The sequence below is a fragment of the Callithrix jacchus genome, chromosome 12 (genome assembly GCF_049354715.1).
Source record: "Callithrix jacchus isolate 240 chromosome 12, calJac240_pri, whole genome shotgun sequence".
NCBI lineage: Eukaryota > Metazoa > Chordata > Mammalia > Primates > Cebidae > Callithrix > Callithrix jacchus.
This window is the reverse complement of record NC_133513.1, coordinates 6,838,671-6,851,724: the sequence shown is the minus strand read 5'-3', so window position 1 is coordinate 6,851,724 and position 13,054 is coordinate 6,838,671. Positions and strand designations below refer to the sequence as shown.

Genomic DNA, 13,054 nt, shown 5'->3' with positions numbered 1-13,054 from the left:
TGTCCCTCACTTAGACACACCCAGCCCGGGGAGTGCTGGGGCACCTTGGTACAGGGCGGTCTGTGGTGCCCTGTCCACAGGAGGCTCTAGACAAAGGCGCCTATGTATGTACTCAGAGCGGCCCCTCACAGGGCCACATTAGGAATTCTCAAGCTTTTAAGTCTTCGGGTGTCCTGTTAAGATGCAGAGTCCAGAATGGCTTCACAGAAGAGCAGGGGAAGGTGTTTGTGTTCTAATGGGATTGCGGCAGTACCTGAAGCAGAGGCTGGTTGACAGTAAGCACAAGATCGGGCCTGAAGGGAGCTGGGGGCATCAGAAGAGGGTGTAGGGCTGAACGAGGAGTAGTGAGAGAGCCCCAGAGAGATGCTCTGCTGCTGTGTGAAGGGAGACAGTGTTAGGACGAGCTGGGTGTGTTCCAGCCCTGCTGCAGAAGCACCTCCACATGGCTCCCCTGGCCAGGGGCTGCTCCTGCACCCTGGTATCAGGACCTTCTGGAATGGCTCCCTGGGCATGCGTCCCAGAGTCACTGGGGCATGCGGGGAAAGTAGTTGCCTTGTGTGGTCTAATAAGAGAATCCCACTAGAGGCACAAATCCCAGGGTTCGATCACCAGTTGTTACCCCCACTGTAGGCAATAATTGGAGAAGGGAAAAAAGGCCTGTGGGTGTTAACTTTGCAGCATGCCAGGTAACTATGCAAGTAGGTTTTTATTGTTTTTTTTTTTTTTTGAGAATGCAGTCTTGCTCTGTCGCCAGGCTGGAGTACAGTGGCTCAATCTCGACTCACTGCAATCTCCACCTCCCAGGTTCAAGTGATTCTCCTGACTCAGCCTCCTGAGTAGCTGGGATTACAGGTGCATGCCATCACGACCAGCTAATTTTTGTATTTTTAATAGAGACAGGGTTTCACCATGTTGGCCAGGATGGTCTCAATCTCCTGAGCTCTTGATCTCCCTGCCTTGGCCTCCCAAAGTGCTGGGATTACAGGCGTGAGCCACTGGGCCCGGCCACAAATGGGTATTATTTTAAAATGTAACTCCCTTGTCCCAACCCCTAAGTCAGGGCTGGGAACCCTGCAGTTTGTTTTTTTTTTTTCCCACAGGAAAATACAGTTTCAGAATTTTAATGGAAATCAGTGAGAAAGATGGGATTCTTTGATCACAGATTTTTCTAGACTGTTTCTTTGTTTTGAGACAGTTTCACTCTTACTGCTCAGGATGGAGTGCAATGGCATAATCTCAGCTCACTGCAACCTTTGCCTCTTGGATTCAAGTCATTTCTTGGCTTAGCCTCCCAAGTAGCTGGTATTACAGGCATGTGCCACCATGCCTGGGTAATTTTGTATTTTTAGGAGAGACAAGGTTTCTCCATGTTGACCAGGCTGGTCTCGAACTCCTGACCTCAGGGGATTCGCCCACCTTGGCCTCCCAAAGTGCTGGGATTACAGGTGTGAGCCACTGAGCCCAGCCTCAAGAATGTTTCTTTAGGGTGAGGTGACAAGGGATGAATCAGTGGCAGTGGAGTCCCAACTGCTCCTCTCCAGCCAGCACTGGGCTGGTAGATGTGTGTCCTTTGGTGGTCAGGGTTTTTCACCTGGGCTGTGTTGACAGTCCAGCCTGAATCATTCTTTGCTGTGAGGGCTGTCCTGGGCACTGTAGCTGTGGCCTCCACCTGCTAAATGCCAGCAGCTCTTTCCTGCCCAGTTGTGAGAACCAAAAATGTTATCAGACGTTGCCTGATATCCCCTGCTTGAGTGCCATCTGTCTATCTGGTGGTGCGAAAGAAGAACGTAGCTGGTCTTGGCTAGGAGGATGTGAAAGCAGAGCAGGGAGATGAAGGCTCAGGGTCTCACAAGGCAGTGTACAAGCAGCTGTCAGCATTTCTCTGCCTACCTGCCCCCAACCCCCACAACATTCAGGATGGCAGGCAACTTCTGTTTCCTGTCAGCTCATTCCGTCTGGCGTAGCCTCGCCACCAGCTTTGGTAAACCACACATGCGAGGTGGCTGGGCTTGTCTAGCGTATCTTGCGTTTGTTTAGGAGAGAGTTAGATTTGAATAAGAAGAATGGTGGTGGCTGGACCCCGCTGATGTATGCCTCCTACATTGGCCACGACACCATCGTGCACCTGCTGCTGGAGGCGGGGGTGAGTGTGAATGTGCCGACCCCAGAAGGGCAGACTCCACTGATGCTGGCCTCCAGCTGTGGCAACGAGAGCATCGCCTACTTTCTCCTCCAGGTGAGCTACGAGGGAACTCAGGTCCAGAAACCTGAGGGGCTCCCTGGCCGCCCTGACAGAGACGCGAAGCACTGCAGGCCGTGGTGTGCGTGTGTGCTCGTGTAATCACTTGTGATTCTTGCAGCATGGCCGCCTGGAGGGCGCCCGCCGCACACAGAGGAGATGAGGCCGTAACGCACATTCTGTGTTCTCTTGAAGCAAGGTGCAGAGCTGGAAATGAAAGACATCCAGGGCTGGACAGCCCTCTTCCACTGCACCAGCGCCGGGCACCAGCACATGGTCAGGTTCCTCTTGGACAGTGGAGCCAATGCCAACGTGAGGTGATTGCCATGTCTTTAGTGGCCTAGCTCTTGTCTGGTTCTAAGGAGGGCGGCTCTAGAAGCAGCTAGCGAGAGTCGAGGGCCACTCTGCTTCAGCACAAGAGGCTCAAGATGAGGAATAGAATAAGTCCTGCCAGGCACGGGTCTTTCCCACATCTGTGAGGTGACGTTGTTTGCCTGTCTTCAGGCCCTCTCAGCTTCCTTTTCTTTATCTGAAACCTACTTGGGTCATAGAGTTGAAAGAATTACGTGTTTTATTGTATGCCAGGGGCCTAACACAGTGACTGGCATTTTAAATTTCATATTTACATGCAAATTCCTTCTGCTTTCTTGCTTTTTGTATGGATGAGGTGAGGTGATGCTTTCAAAACAGTCATGGGTTCTATAAGTTGGAAGTGGGATTGTTGTCTAAAGCTCGTCATAGTAATTACCTTTGAACAAGTGCAGCTGGTACCAGTGCAGCACCCACTCTGGCTGTGATCCATCCTAAGACACCCTATAATTTCGTACGCCACTAAGAAAGAAAAAATATGCTAATAATGAACATTCAACTTGCCTGTTGATTTAAAGACATGTTCTGACCTCAGAGATGTTAAAATGTTAACATCATGTGTTTTAGAATGAATGAAAACCAGCGTTTCCCATGCATGGTTCCTGACTTCTAGACCCACATGAGACAAGGAGGGATTTGGAAGCCTCTGAAGACAGTGCCAAGTTAGCATAACCAAGCACGAAAGCAAGCTACAGGAGCTAAGCAGAGCAAGGACAGCGTAGATCATTAGTACTTGACCTTTTCAGAGGGGGTTTGTGGAGGACTTGAAGCTGGGATTTGGATGAATGGATGGGAGATGGTGGCTTTCTGTGAGGAGTGAAGAGTCAGAACCGCTTTTTGAGTATGATTGTGGTGGAGATTTCAGAGGTAGCAGGTGGGAATAGCCAAGAGGAGGGACGATAGGCAGACTCTGTGTTTAAGACAAAGGCCAGGCCTCGAGACGGACACCAGAGAGTAAATGGAGCTGATGTGTTATATTCACCTTTCTCATCTCACCTGTTAATTCTTGAGACACTTAGGGATTGGTGACTCGTGCACTGCCCTGGGTTTATCTTCAGCAGGAAGTTTTTGCCTGTCAGAACTGGGCTCTGCCAATCGTCTGACTGTGGCCCACATCTTGCAGGGAGCCGGTGTATGGATTTACTCCTTTGATGGAAGCGGCTGCGGCTGGCCATGAGATAATCGTGCAGTATTTTCTGAATCATGTAAGTTACCCTGTTTGTTAGCCTGTAATGTATTCACAGCAAATGAGGAATATTACTGAAGTGTAAGCAGTTACAGAATTTTCTTTTGCACGGAAATAACTGCTCTTCGTTAATTTATTCAACACATTTTCTTTTTTTTTTTTTTTTTTTTTTTTTGAGGCGGGGTTTTGCTCTTGTTTCCCAGGCTGGAGTGCAATGGCGCGATCTCGGCTCACCGCAACCTCCGCCTCCTGGGTTCAGGCAATTCTCCTGCCTCAGCCTCCTGAGTAGCTGGGATTACAGGCACGCGCCATCATGCCCAGCTAAATTTTTGTATCTTTAGTAGAGACGGGGTTTCACCATGTTGACCTGGATGGTCTCGATCTCTTGACCTCGTGATCCACCCGCCTCGGCCTCCCAAAGTGCTGGGATTACAGGCTTGAGCCACCGCGCCCGGCCTCTATTCAACACATTTTCATAGAATATCTGTTGACTCCTGGTGTTGAGCGGTGCTTAGACGTTAAGGGTACAGTGGTAAGTAAAAATAGACACCTCTTCCTATACTTATTTTGAAAATACTATTTGAAAAGTATGGAAAAATACTTTAAAAGTAAATAGCACTCATAATCCTGTCACTTGGAAAAATTGTACAGAATAAGAAGGCAGAGTCCTTCCTCTCTCTTTCTGCCTCCTTAAGGTGCCCACTTGGTTTGAGAAAGAGCCACACTAGGATTCTCCTGTACTGTGGAAAGGCGTGTCTGTAGGCAAGTGTGTGCACATTGCCTTGTGTTTAACAAGTGGGGTTCCGTGTGCATTTTTTACCTTACAGGCATCTCATACGCATCCTTACAGCACTCCACGTGCAGTCTACCTCAGGTATTTTAATGAGTTTATTAGTAGAAACTTAGTTTTTAACATTTTGCAGTTATAAACAGTGCTCTGAGAATATGCTTTTACACAAAGCTTTAACGCTTGCAGTTATTTCTGTATATTGTATTTCTATTTTGTTGTATTTATTAATTTTTTTGAGACAGGGTCTTGCCCTTTGGCCCAAACTGGAATTCAGTGGTGAGGTCATGGCTCACTGCAGCGTCAACCTCCCGGGCTCAAGTGATGCTCCCGCCTCAGCCCCCGAGTAGCTGAGACCACAGGTGCATGCCACCATGCCCAGCTATTTATTTATTTATTTGTAGAGATGGGAGTCTCAGTATGTTGTGCAGGCTAATCTTGAATTCCTGAGCTCAAGTGATCCTCCCACCTCAACTCCCCAAAGTGCTGGGATTACAGGTGCAAGCCTGTTCACACAGAATGTTGTGCATAAATGTTCATAGCAGTATTATTCATAATTGCTAAAAAAGTAGAAACAACCCAAATGTCCATCTACTGAGGAATTGATAAAATATGTATCTCTGTAGCAGGATATTATTCGGCCACACAAAGTAGTGAAGTACTGATACGTGCTATGCCGTGGATGAACCTCGAAGCATTAGGCTTGGCTGGGTGCAGTTGCTCACACCTGTAATCCCAGGACTTTGGGAGGCTGAGGCCAGAGGATCGCTTGAGCCCTGGAGTTAGAGGTTACACTGAGTTAGGACTGCACCACTGCACTCCAGCCTGGATCACAGAGCAAGATCCGGTCTTAAAGAGAAAGAGAAAAGGAAAACATGAGGCTCAGTGAAAGAAGCCAGACACAAAAGGCCACATACTGTATAGTTTCATTCTTATGAAATGCCCAGAAGCAGCAAATACCGAGACAGAAAATAGATGGTGGTTTCCTGGGTCTCGGGGGTGGGAAGATATGGGTGATAAAAATGTGGTAAAGTTGTTTGTAGTTATGGTTGAACAACTGTGAATACACTAGAAGCCGTTGAATTGTACATTGTAAATGGGTGAATTGTTGGTATGTGGATTATATCTTCATAAGGCTGTTAAACCCAGTGCATAGGAGTTCAGGTGGTCCTAATGAATTCCCTCTTCCAAGGTCTCCTGCCCGCCCACTGGTCATATACAAAGACACCCTTTTTCTCAGGTCCCCACCATCCCTGATGTCAGTCAGCTTTTTAAGTTTTTGTCACTTTGGGAGAATTGTGTCATCTCATTTTAGTTGGTCCTTGTTAGGGTAGTTGAACTTTTTTTTTTTTTTTTTTTTGAGACAGTGTCTTACTCTCTTGCCCAGGCTAGAGTGCAGTGGTGCCATCTCGGCTCACTGCAACCTCTGCCTCCCAGGTTCAAGCGGTTCTCCTGCCTCAGCCTCCTGAGTAGCTGGGAATACAGGTACATGCCGCCATGCCCAGCTAATTTTTTGTATTTTAGTAGAGACAGAGTTTCACTGTGTTACCCTGGCTGCTCTCGAACTCCTGAGTTCAGGCAGTCACCCGCCTTGGCCTCCCAAAGTGCTAGGATTATAGACACAAGCCGTCATGCCCAGCCAGTTGAACATTTTTAAATACATCTGTTGGTCGTTTATATTTCTCTTAAGAATTGTCTCTTTATAGCTCAATTTTCTATTGGCTAGTTTGTTTTTTTTTCACTTACTGATGGGAATTTCTTAAATAATGAAATTTTCACATGATATCTCTTTTTAAAGAACTTTGGGACAGAACATGCCTGTGGTACACATGCAGACCAGAAGGTGGGTACACCACAGGCCTGCCCCCCGTCCTGCCTACATCTCCACAGCGACTTCCCCACGGGCATCTCTGAGTACACCTATACACACTCACGGTCCTGCCCCATGCACAGCTGCTCTCATCTTGCGTTTTTTTATTTTTTATAGAGACGGGATTTCATCATGTTGGTCAGGCTGGTCTCGAACTCCTGACCTGGTAATCCACCCGCCTCGGCCTCCCAAAGTGCTGGGATTACAGGCGTGAGCCACCACGCCTGGCTCATCTTGTGTTTTTTAAAACGTAATCATGAAGATTGTTCTGTATTGGTGTATAAAGATACAAGTTCAGGTGCAGTGGTTCACGCCTGTAATACCAGCACTTTGAGAGACCAAGGCAGATGGATCACTTCAGGTCAGGAGTTCTAGACCACCAGCCTGGCCAACATGGTGAAACCCCATCTCTACGAAAAATACAGAAATTAGCTGGGCATGGTGACAGGTGCCTGTAATCTTAGCTACTTGGAAGATTGATACAGGAGAACCACTTGAGCCTGGGAGGTGGAGGTTGCAATGAGCCTAGATGGTACCACTGCACTCCAGTCTGTCTCAAAAATAAATAAATAAATAGATGGGATCTTGCTCTGTCACGCAGGCTGGAGTGCAGTGGTGCAATCTCTGCTCACTACAGCCTTGACCTCTTGGACTCAAGCGATCCTTCTGCCTCAGCCTCCCAAGTAACTGGGGCTACAGATGGGTGCCACCAGGCCCAGCCAGTTTTTGTATTTTTTTTTTTTTTTGTAGGGACAGGGTTTTGCCACGTTGCCCAGGCCGCTCTTGAACTCCTGAGCTCAGGTAGTTCACCTGCCTCAGTCTCCCAAAGCACTCGGATTACAGGCGTGAGCCAATGCGCCTCTTTTCTTTTTTTATGGTGGCATGGTATTTCCTGTAGGGATGAATCAGAGTTTCTATAACGATAATCTGTAGCTAGAATTAGGTCACTCCCAACCATTTGTTGTTATGCACAGCGCTGTGCAGAGTATCTTTGCATATGTGTCTGTAAACATGTGTGACCACATCTCTCCCGTCCCGTACAAAGGCAGAAGTTTTGGATGAAGTGTAAGTACAGTCTTAATGTGGATGCCAAAGTGCCATCTTACACTCCCACCACAGTAAGAATCATGCATCCTAAACTATGAAGCACTGAAAAGAGTACAGTGGTAAGATAGCCAGCCATACAAACCCAGTACCTGTGTATGACACACGTTAACCTCTTGCCTCATCTGCCTCAGCTTTCTCCCATTGTATTTGTAAAGGACACAACTAAAGTCCCCTTTATGTGCCTTTGACCCATCCATGTTCCTCCTCCTCCAGAGGGAACCACTCTCCAGCTGCTGGCGGGTACTTCCATCACATACTGTGTGTCCTTATGCTATGTGCAGGCTTGTTTTGCATCTTTAAAGATGGATGCAAATAGCATATCAGGTCGTGTGTATCATTCAGCAGTGTGTTGGCTTGTGCAGCAAAAGGCACTCTTAACAGCTGTGTGTGTGGAGCGATGCATCGGTCACCTTCATCCTTTCCTTTATTAGTGGGCTCTTAAGTTGGCTTCCACTTTGCTCTCCTGACAGTGCTACCATTGACATTTCTTTCTTTTTTTTTTTGAGACAGAGCCTTGCTTTGTCCCCAGGCTGGAGTGCAGTGGCGTCATCTTGGCTCACTGCAACCTCTAGGTTCAAGCGATTTTTTTTCTGCCTGAGCCTCCTGAGTAGCTGGGAACACAGGAGCATTCCACCATGCTTGACTAATTTTTTTGTATTTTTAGTGTAGATGGGGTTTTACTGTGTTAGCCAGGATGGTCTTAATTTTCTGACCTTGTCATCCACCCACCTCGAACTCCCAAAGTGCTGGGATTACAGGCGTGAACCACTGTGCCTGGCCCAATACTTCATTGTGTATTTCCTAAAAGCAAGACAAAATTTGCTTTGCCAGTCACACAAAATTATGAAACTCAGGAACTCAACAGTGAGTTCTTCCTCCAGCACTTTAATCAAGAATCAAATTGTTGATCAATTCCAGGTGATTTCTTGGTGGGGTTGGGCAGGACTGGCGGCAGGTGGCCCGATGGCCTGGAGGCTGGTGGGCAAGCCCTGCCTGGAAGCTCCTCTCCCCCACATTCTTCCTGCCGTCCAGTTTTTAGACTACCTGGAGCCAGAGGAGGGGGCCCACCCAGTTTCCTGGCCTGCCCCTTCAGAACTGGGCTCCATTTCTGGAGGTGGAGAACTGGGCAAGGCTGGGCATCCCATGCTCTTTGCCAGGGAAAGAAAGGCCTGGGGCTGCTTTCCTTGTCCCCCGTTTCCCTTCTGCCAGTGGGGCCAAGCTCCAGCAGCTCAATCAGGAGAAGATGGTCTGGATCTGTTTGGGCCTCTCTCTTTAAGAGAAAGTTTATTTCTGCTTTCTAGATAGTCTCGTTCCAGAGTTTCTAAACATTCTGATCCCACCTTCATGTTAAAATAAATTACCATTTTATAGCTGGGAGTAGTGGCACGTGCTTGTAGTCCCAGCTACCCAGAAGGATGAGGGTGGAGGATTGCTTGAGCCCAGAAATTCTGGGCTGTAGTGCGCTATGCTGATTGGGTGTCTGCACTAAGTTTGGCATCAATATGGTGACCTCCCAGGAGTGAGGGACCACCATGTTGCCTAAGGAGGGGTGAACCGGCGTAGGTTGGAAACAGGGCAGGTCAAAACTCCTGTGTTAATAGCAGGATTGAGCCTGTCAAGAGTCACTGTACTCCAGCCTGGACAACATAGCGAGACCCCATCTCTAAAAAAAAAAAATAATAATAATTTATAGGCTGGGCAAGGAGGCTAAAGCCTGTAATCCCAGCACTATGGGAGGCTAAGATGAGTAGATCACCTGACAGAGCCAAGGTCATGCCATGTGTCTCTCTAGTAATATAGACATTAAAATAGGAAAAAAAATTATTTTAAAGTCTAAGTAGATAAAAATGTATTTTGATGTCAGGCACAGTGTTGGAGGCTGAAGTGGGAGGATCACTTGAGGGTGGGAGTTGGAGACCACTAAGGATAATACAGGGAGACTTTGTCTCTTCATTAAAAAAAAAAATGACTGGGAGCAATGGCTCAGGCCTGTAATGCCAGCACTTTGGGAGGACGAGGCGGGCGGATCACCTGAGATCAGGAGTTCAAGGCCAGCCTGGCCAACATGGTAAAACCCTGTCTCTACTAAAAGTATAAAAATTAGCTGGGTACAATGGCAGGTACCAGTAATCCCAGCTACTATGGGGGCTGAGGCAGGAGAATTGCTTGAACCTGGGAGGCAGAGGTTGAAATGAGCCAAGGTCACGCCATCATACTGCAGCCTGAGAGACAGAGCAAGAGTCCGTCTCAAAAAAAAATTAGCCAGTTGTGGTGTGTGTTTGTAATCCCAGGGGGGCTGTGATGGGAGGATCGCTTGAGCTGGGAAGGTCAGCGCTAAAGTGAGCCACGATAGTGCCAGTGTACTCCAGCCTGGGCCACAGAGTGAGATTCTGCCTCAAAAAAAAACAAAAACAAAACCCAAACCACAGATAGATAAGGAGTGAAAATCCTACAGTAAAGAGGCTACTGTTTTTTTTCTGTTTAAAACCTTGGGGTTCATTCTATCAAAGGTAAACTGGAAATTTTTTGTTGTTGAGATGGTGTCTCCCTCTGTTGACCAGTCTGGAGTGCAGTGGCTCACTGCAACCTCCATCTCCCAAGTTCAAGTGGTTCTCCTGCCTCAGCCTCCCAAGTAGCTGGGATTACAGGTGCGTGCCGTCATTTCTCACTAATTTTTTGTGTTTTTAGTAGATGTGGGGTTTCACCATGTTGTCTGGGCTGGTCTCAAACTCCTGGCCTCAAGTGATCCGCCCACCTCAACCTTCCAAGTTGCTGGATTACATGTGTGAGCCACTGTGCCCAGCCAAGAAATTATTTTTTATTTTTGAGATGAGTCTTGCTCTATCGCCCAGGCTGGAGTGTGGTGGCATGATCTTGGCTCACTGCAACCTTCACCTCCTGGGCTCAAGTGATTCTCCTGCGTCAGCTTCCCAAGTAACTGGGGCTACAGGTATGTGCCACCATGCCAGCTGCTTTTGTATTTTTAGTAGAGATGGGGTTTCACCATGTTGGCCAAGCTGGTCTTGAACTCCTGATGTCAGGTGATCTACTCAGCCTCCCATAGTGCTGGGATTACAGGCTTTAGCCTCCTTGCCCAGCCTATAAATTATTATTGTTTTTTAGAGATGGGGTCTCGCTATGTTGTTCAGGCTGGAGTACAGTGACTCTTGACAGGCTCAATCCCGCTATTAACACAGGAGTTTTGACTGCCCTGTTTCCAACCTACGCCAGTTCACCCCTCCTTAGGCAACATGGTGGTCCCTCACTCCTGGGAGGTCACCATATTGATGCCAAACTTAGTGCAGACACCCAATCAGCATAGAGCACTACAGCCCAGAATTTCTGGGCTCAAGCAATCCTCCACCCTCATCCTTCTGGGTAGCTGGGACTACAGGCACATGCCACTACTCCCAGCTATAAATTATATTACTATTTTTTGGATGGGGTCTCACTCTGTCACTCAGGCTGGAGCACAGTGGTGCGATCTCAGTTTACCATCTCAGCCTCCCAGAATGCTGGGATTACAGGTAGGAGCCACTGAGCCTGGCCTATAAATTATTTTGTAAGGCTGGAAGTTTCATAGGTAATTTTTAATCAGAGTTGAAAGTAGGGTGGGGTGTAGGGCTGAGGGCTCCACAGAGTCATGGGGTGTGCCTTATGCTGTGCTGAGGCACAGGATCCGAGAAATAAAGAGACAGGACACAGAAGTACAAGGAAAACGCAGCTGGGCTCAGGGGGCCACGCCACCAATAAGCGGAGTCAGGCGAGGCCCCGAATGTCCAGAAGCATCAGTATTTATTGTGTATAGGTTGGTGGACAGGGCAGTGAGTGAAATCATCTTTAAGGACAGTGATAGGGTCGTGAGCAATAAAACATGGGGTCCACCCCATTAGGTCACCTAGGCCAGGAGGTGGACAGTGTGCAGCAAGGGGCCCATTCCCATGAAGGCAAGGGCTGTGTGCAGTAAGGGGTCCACCCCCATTAGGTCACCGAGGCTTGAAGGTGGGCCGTGCTCAGTGAAGAGGGTGCAGTGTGCAATATTTCTATCTATGGGCAAACTACTTCTAAGAAGATTTATAGGAGGATGCTTTAGGTCACACAGCAGTGACAGAGCTGTCAGGGTTACCGCCACCTGCTGGCAGCTTCCAATGGGTTCTATGGGAAGATGCTTTTCAAGCAGCACAGTAGCAAGAGCTGATTAAGTTCACAGTCACTAAGGTGGATTGCCGGTCTGAGGGTAGCCTTCACCAAGAACTGGAGCAAGGTCCTACAACTCCTTTGTCAGGAGGAGTGGCTCTCCCCCAGGCCTGCCATACAGCGGGTATCTTTACAATACTGAATGCTGCTGCCTGGGCCATGGGTTCTTGTCCTGGTATAACTGTTTTCCCTTAAATCATGCTCTGCACTGTGTGTGCTCTAGGCATTCCTCTGACTATAAGCTGCTTATTCCTTAATTCATGCTCTGTACTGTGTCCACTCTAGGCATTCCTCTGATTATGAACTAAGATATAATGATAGGTATATATGTAGGGAAGTATTCTTTAGGCACTCATACTATCAACTATTATATGATTATATATAGAGGATTAGATAAAGGGATTCTTCAAGCCCTATTTTTATAATTAATATATGATTATGTAAAGGATTATATAAAAGGAAATAGCTGAGTAGTAACACTATAAAGTGAGATATTCCTCAAGCCCTAACTGTGCCAGAGTTCTGCTTAGCTCTCATTCCTCGGTGCCCGTATGAGGGTTACCCACAGTGGGGGCAGTCTAGAAAGTAAAACTCCTTAGGCTCTGTGAAAACACACTTTTTTCCTGCATCTTGCCCAGAGACCACCTCTGCCTCCCGCACTGACTCCATGTGGTGTCGGGGTTGCGGTTCCCTGTTGCACAGGAGAGCTGGCTGCAATATGGATGATAGCAGAACCACTTAAGGGTTGTAAGTCTTTCGTATTTTTTTGAGACAGTCTTGCTCTGTTGCCCAGGCTCGAGCACAGTGACATGATTTCAGCTCACTGCAACCTCCACCTCCTGGGTTCAAGCAATTTTCCTGCCTCAGCCTCCCCAGTAGCTGGGATTATAGGTGTGTGCCACCATGCCCGACTAATTTTTGTATTTTTAGTAGAGACAGGGTTTCACCATGTTGGTCAGGCTTTTCTTTTCTTTTCTTTCTTTTTTTTTTTTAAAGATGGGGTTTCACCATGTTGGCCAGGCTGGTCTTGAACTCCTGACCTCAGGTGATCCACCCACCTCGGCCTCCCAGAGTGCTGGGATTACAGGCATGAGCCACCGTGCCTGGCTGGTCAGGCTTTTCTTGAACTCCTGACCTCAGGTGATCTGCCAACCACAGCCTCCCGAAGTGCTGGGATTACTGGCATGAGCCACTGTGCCTGTTTTTTTTTTGTTTTTTTTTTTTTTTTTTGGAGATGAAGTCTCCCTCTGTCACCAAGGTTAGAGTGCAATGGCATGATCTTGGCTCACTGCAACCTCT

General features: G+C 47.8%; 1 protein-coding gene across 25 annotated transcripts in view; it reads left to right on the top strand.

The window, feature by feature from the left end:
• ANKS3 (ankyrin repeat and sterile alpha motif domain containing 3) overlaps nt 1-13,054 on the top strand; it is a 59,414-nt gene that overhangs the window by 26,601 nt on the left and 19,759 nt on the right. For 18 of the 25 annotated variants that reach the window (XR_013524553.1, XR_013524557.1, XR_013524552.1 and 15 more), the window contains 3 exons: nt 2,038-2,236; nt 2,435-2,556; nt 3,732-3,813. The exons of 2 other annotated variants lie outside the window; for them this stretch is intronic. Coding sequence is in view for 15 of the 23 variants with exons in the window: in XM_078344562.1 (XP_078200688.1) it covers nt 2,038-2,236; nt 2,435-2,556; nt 3,732-3,813 (403 nt within the window). In the remaining 8 variants the exon portion in view is untranslated. The remainder of the gene's footprint in view (nt 1-2,037; nt 2,237-2,434; nt 2,557-3,731; nt 3,814-13,054) is intronic. 5 more of the 25 variants (XM_078344570.1, XM_078344567.1, XM_078344564.1 and 2 more) reach the window with 1 other exon arrangement.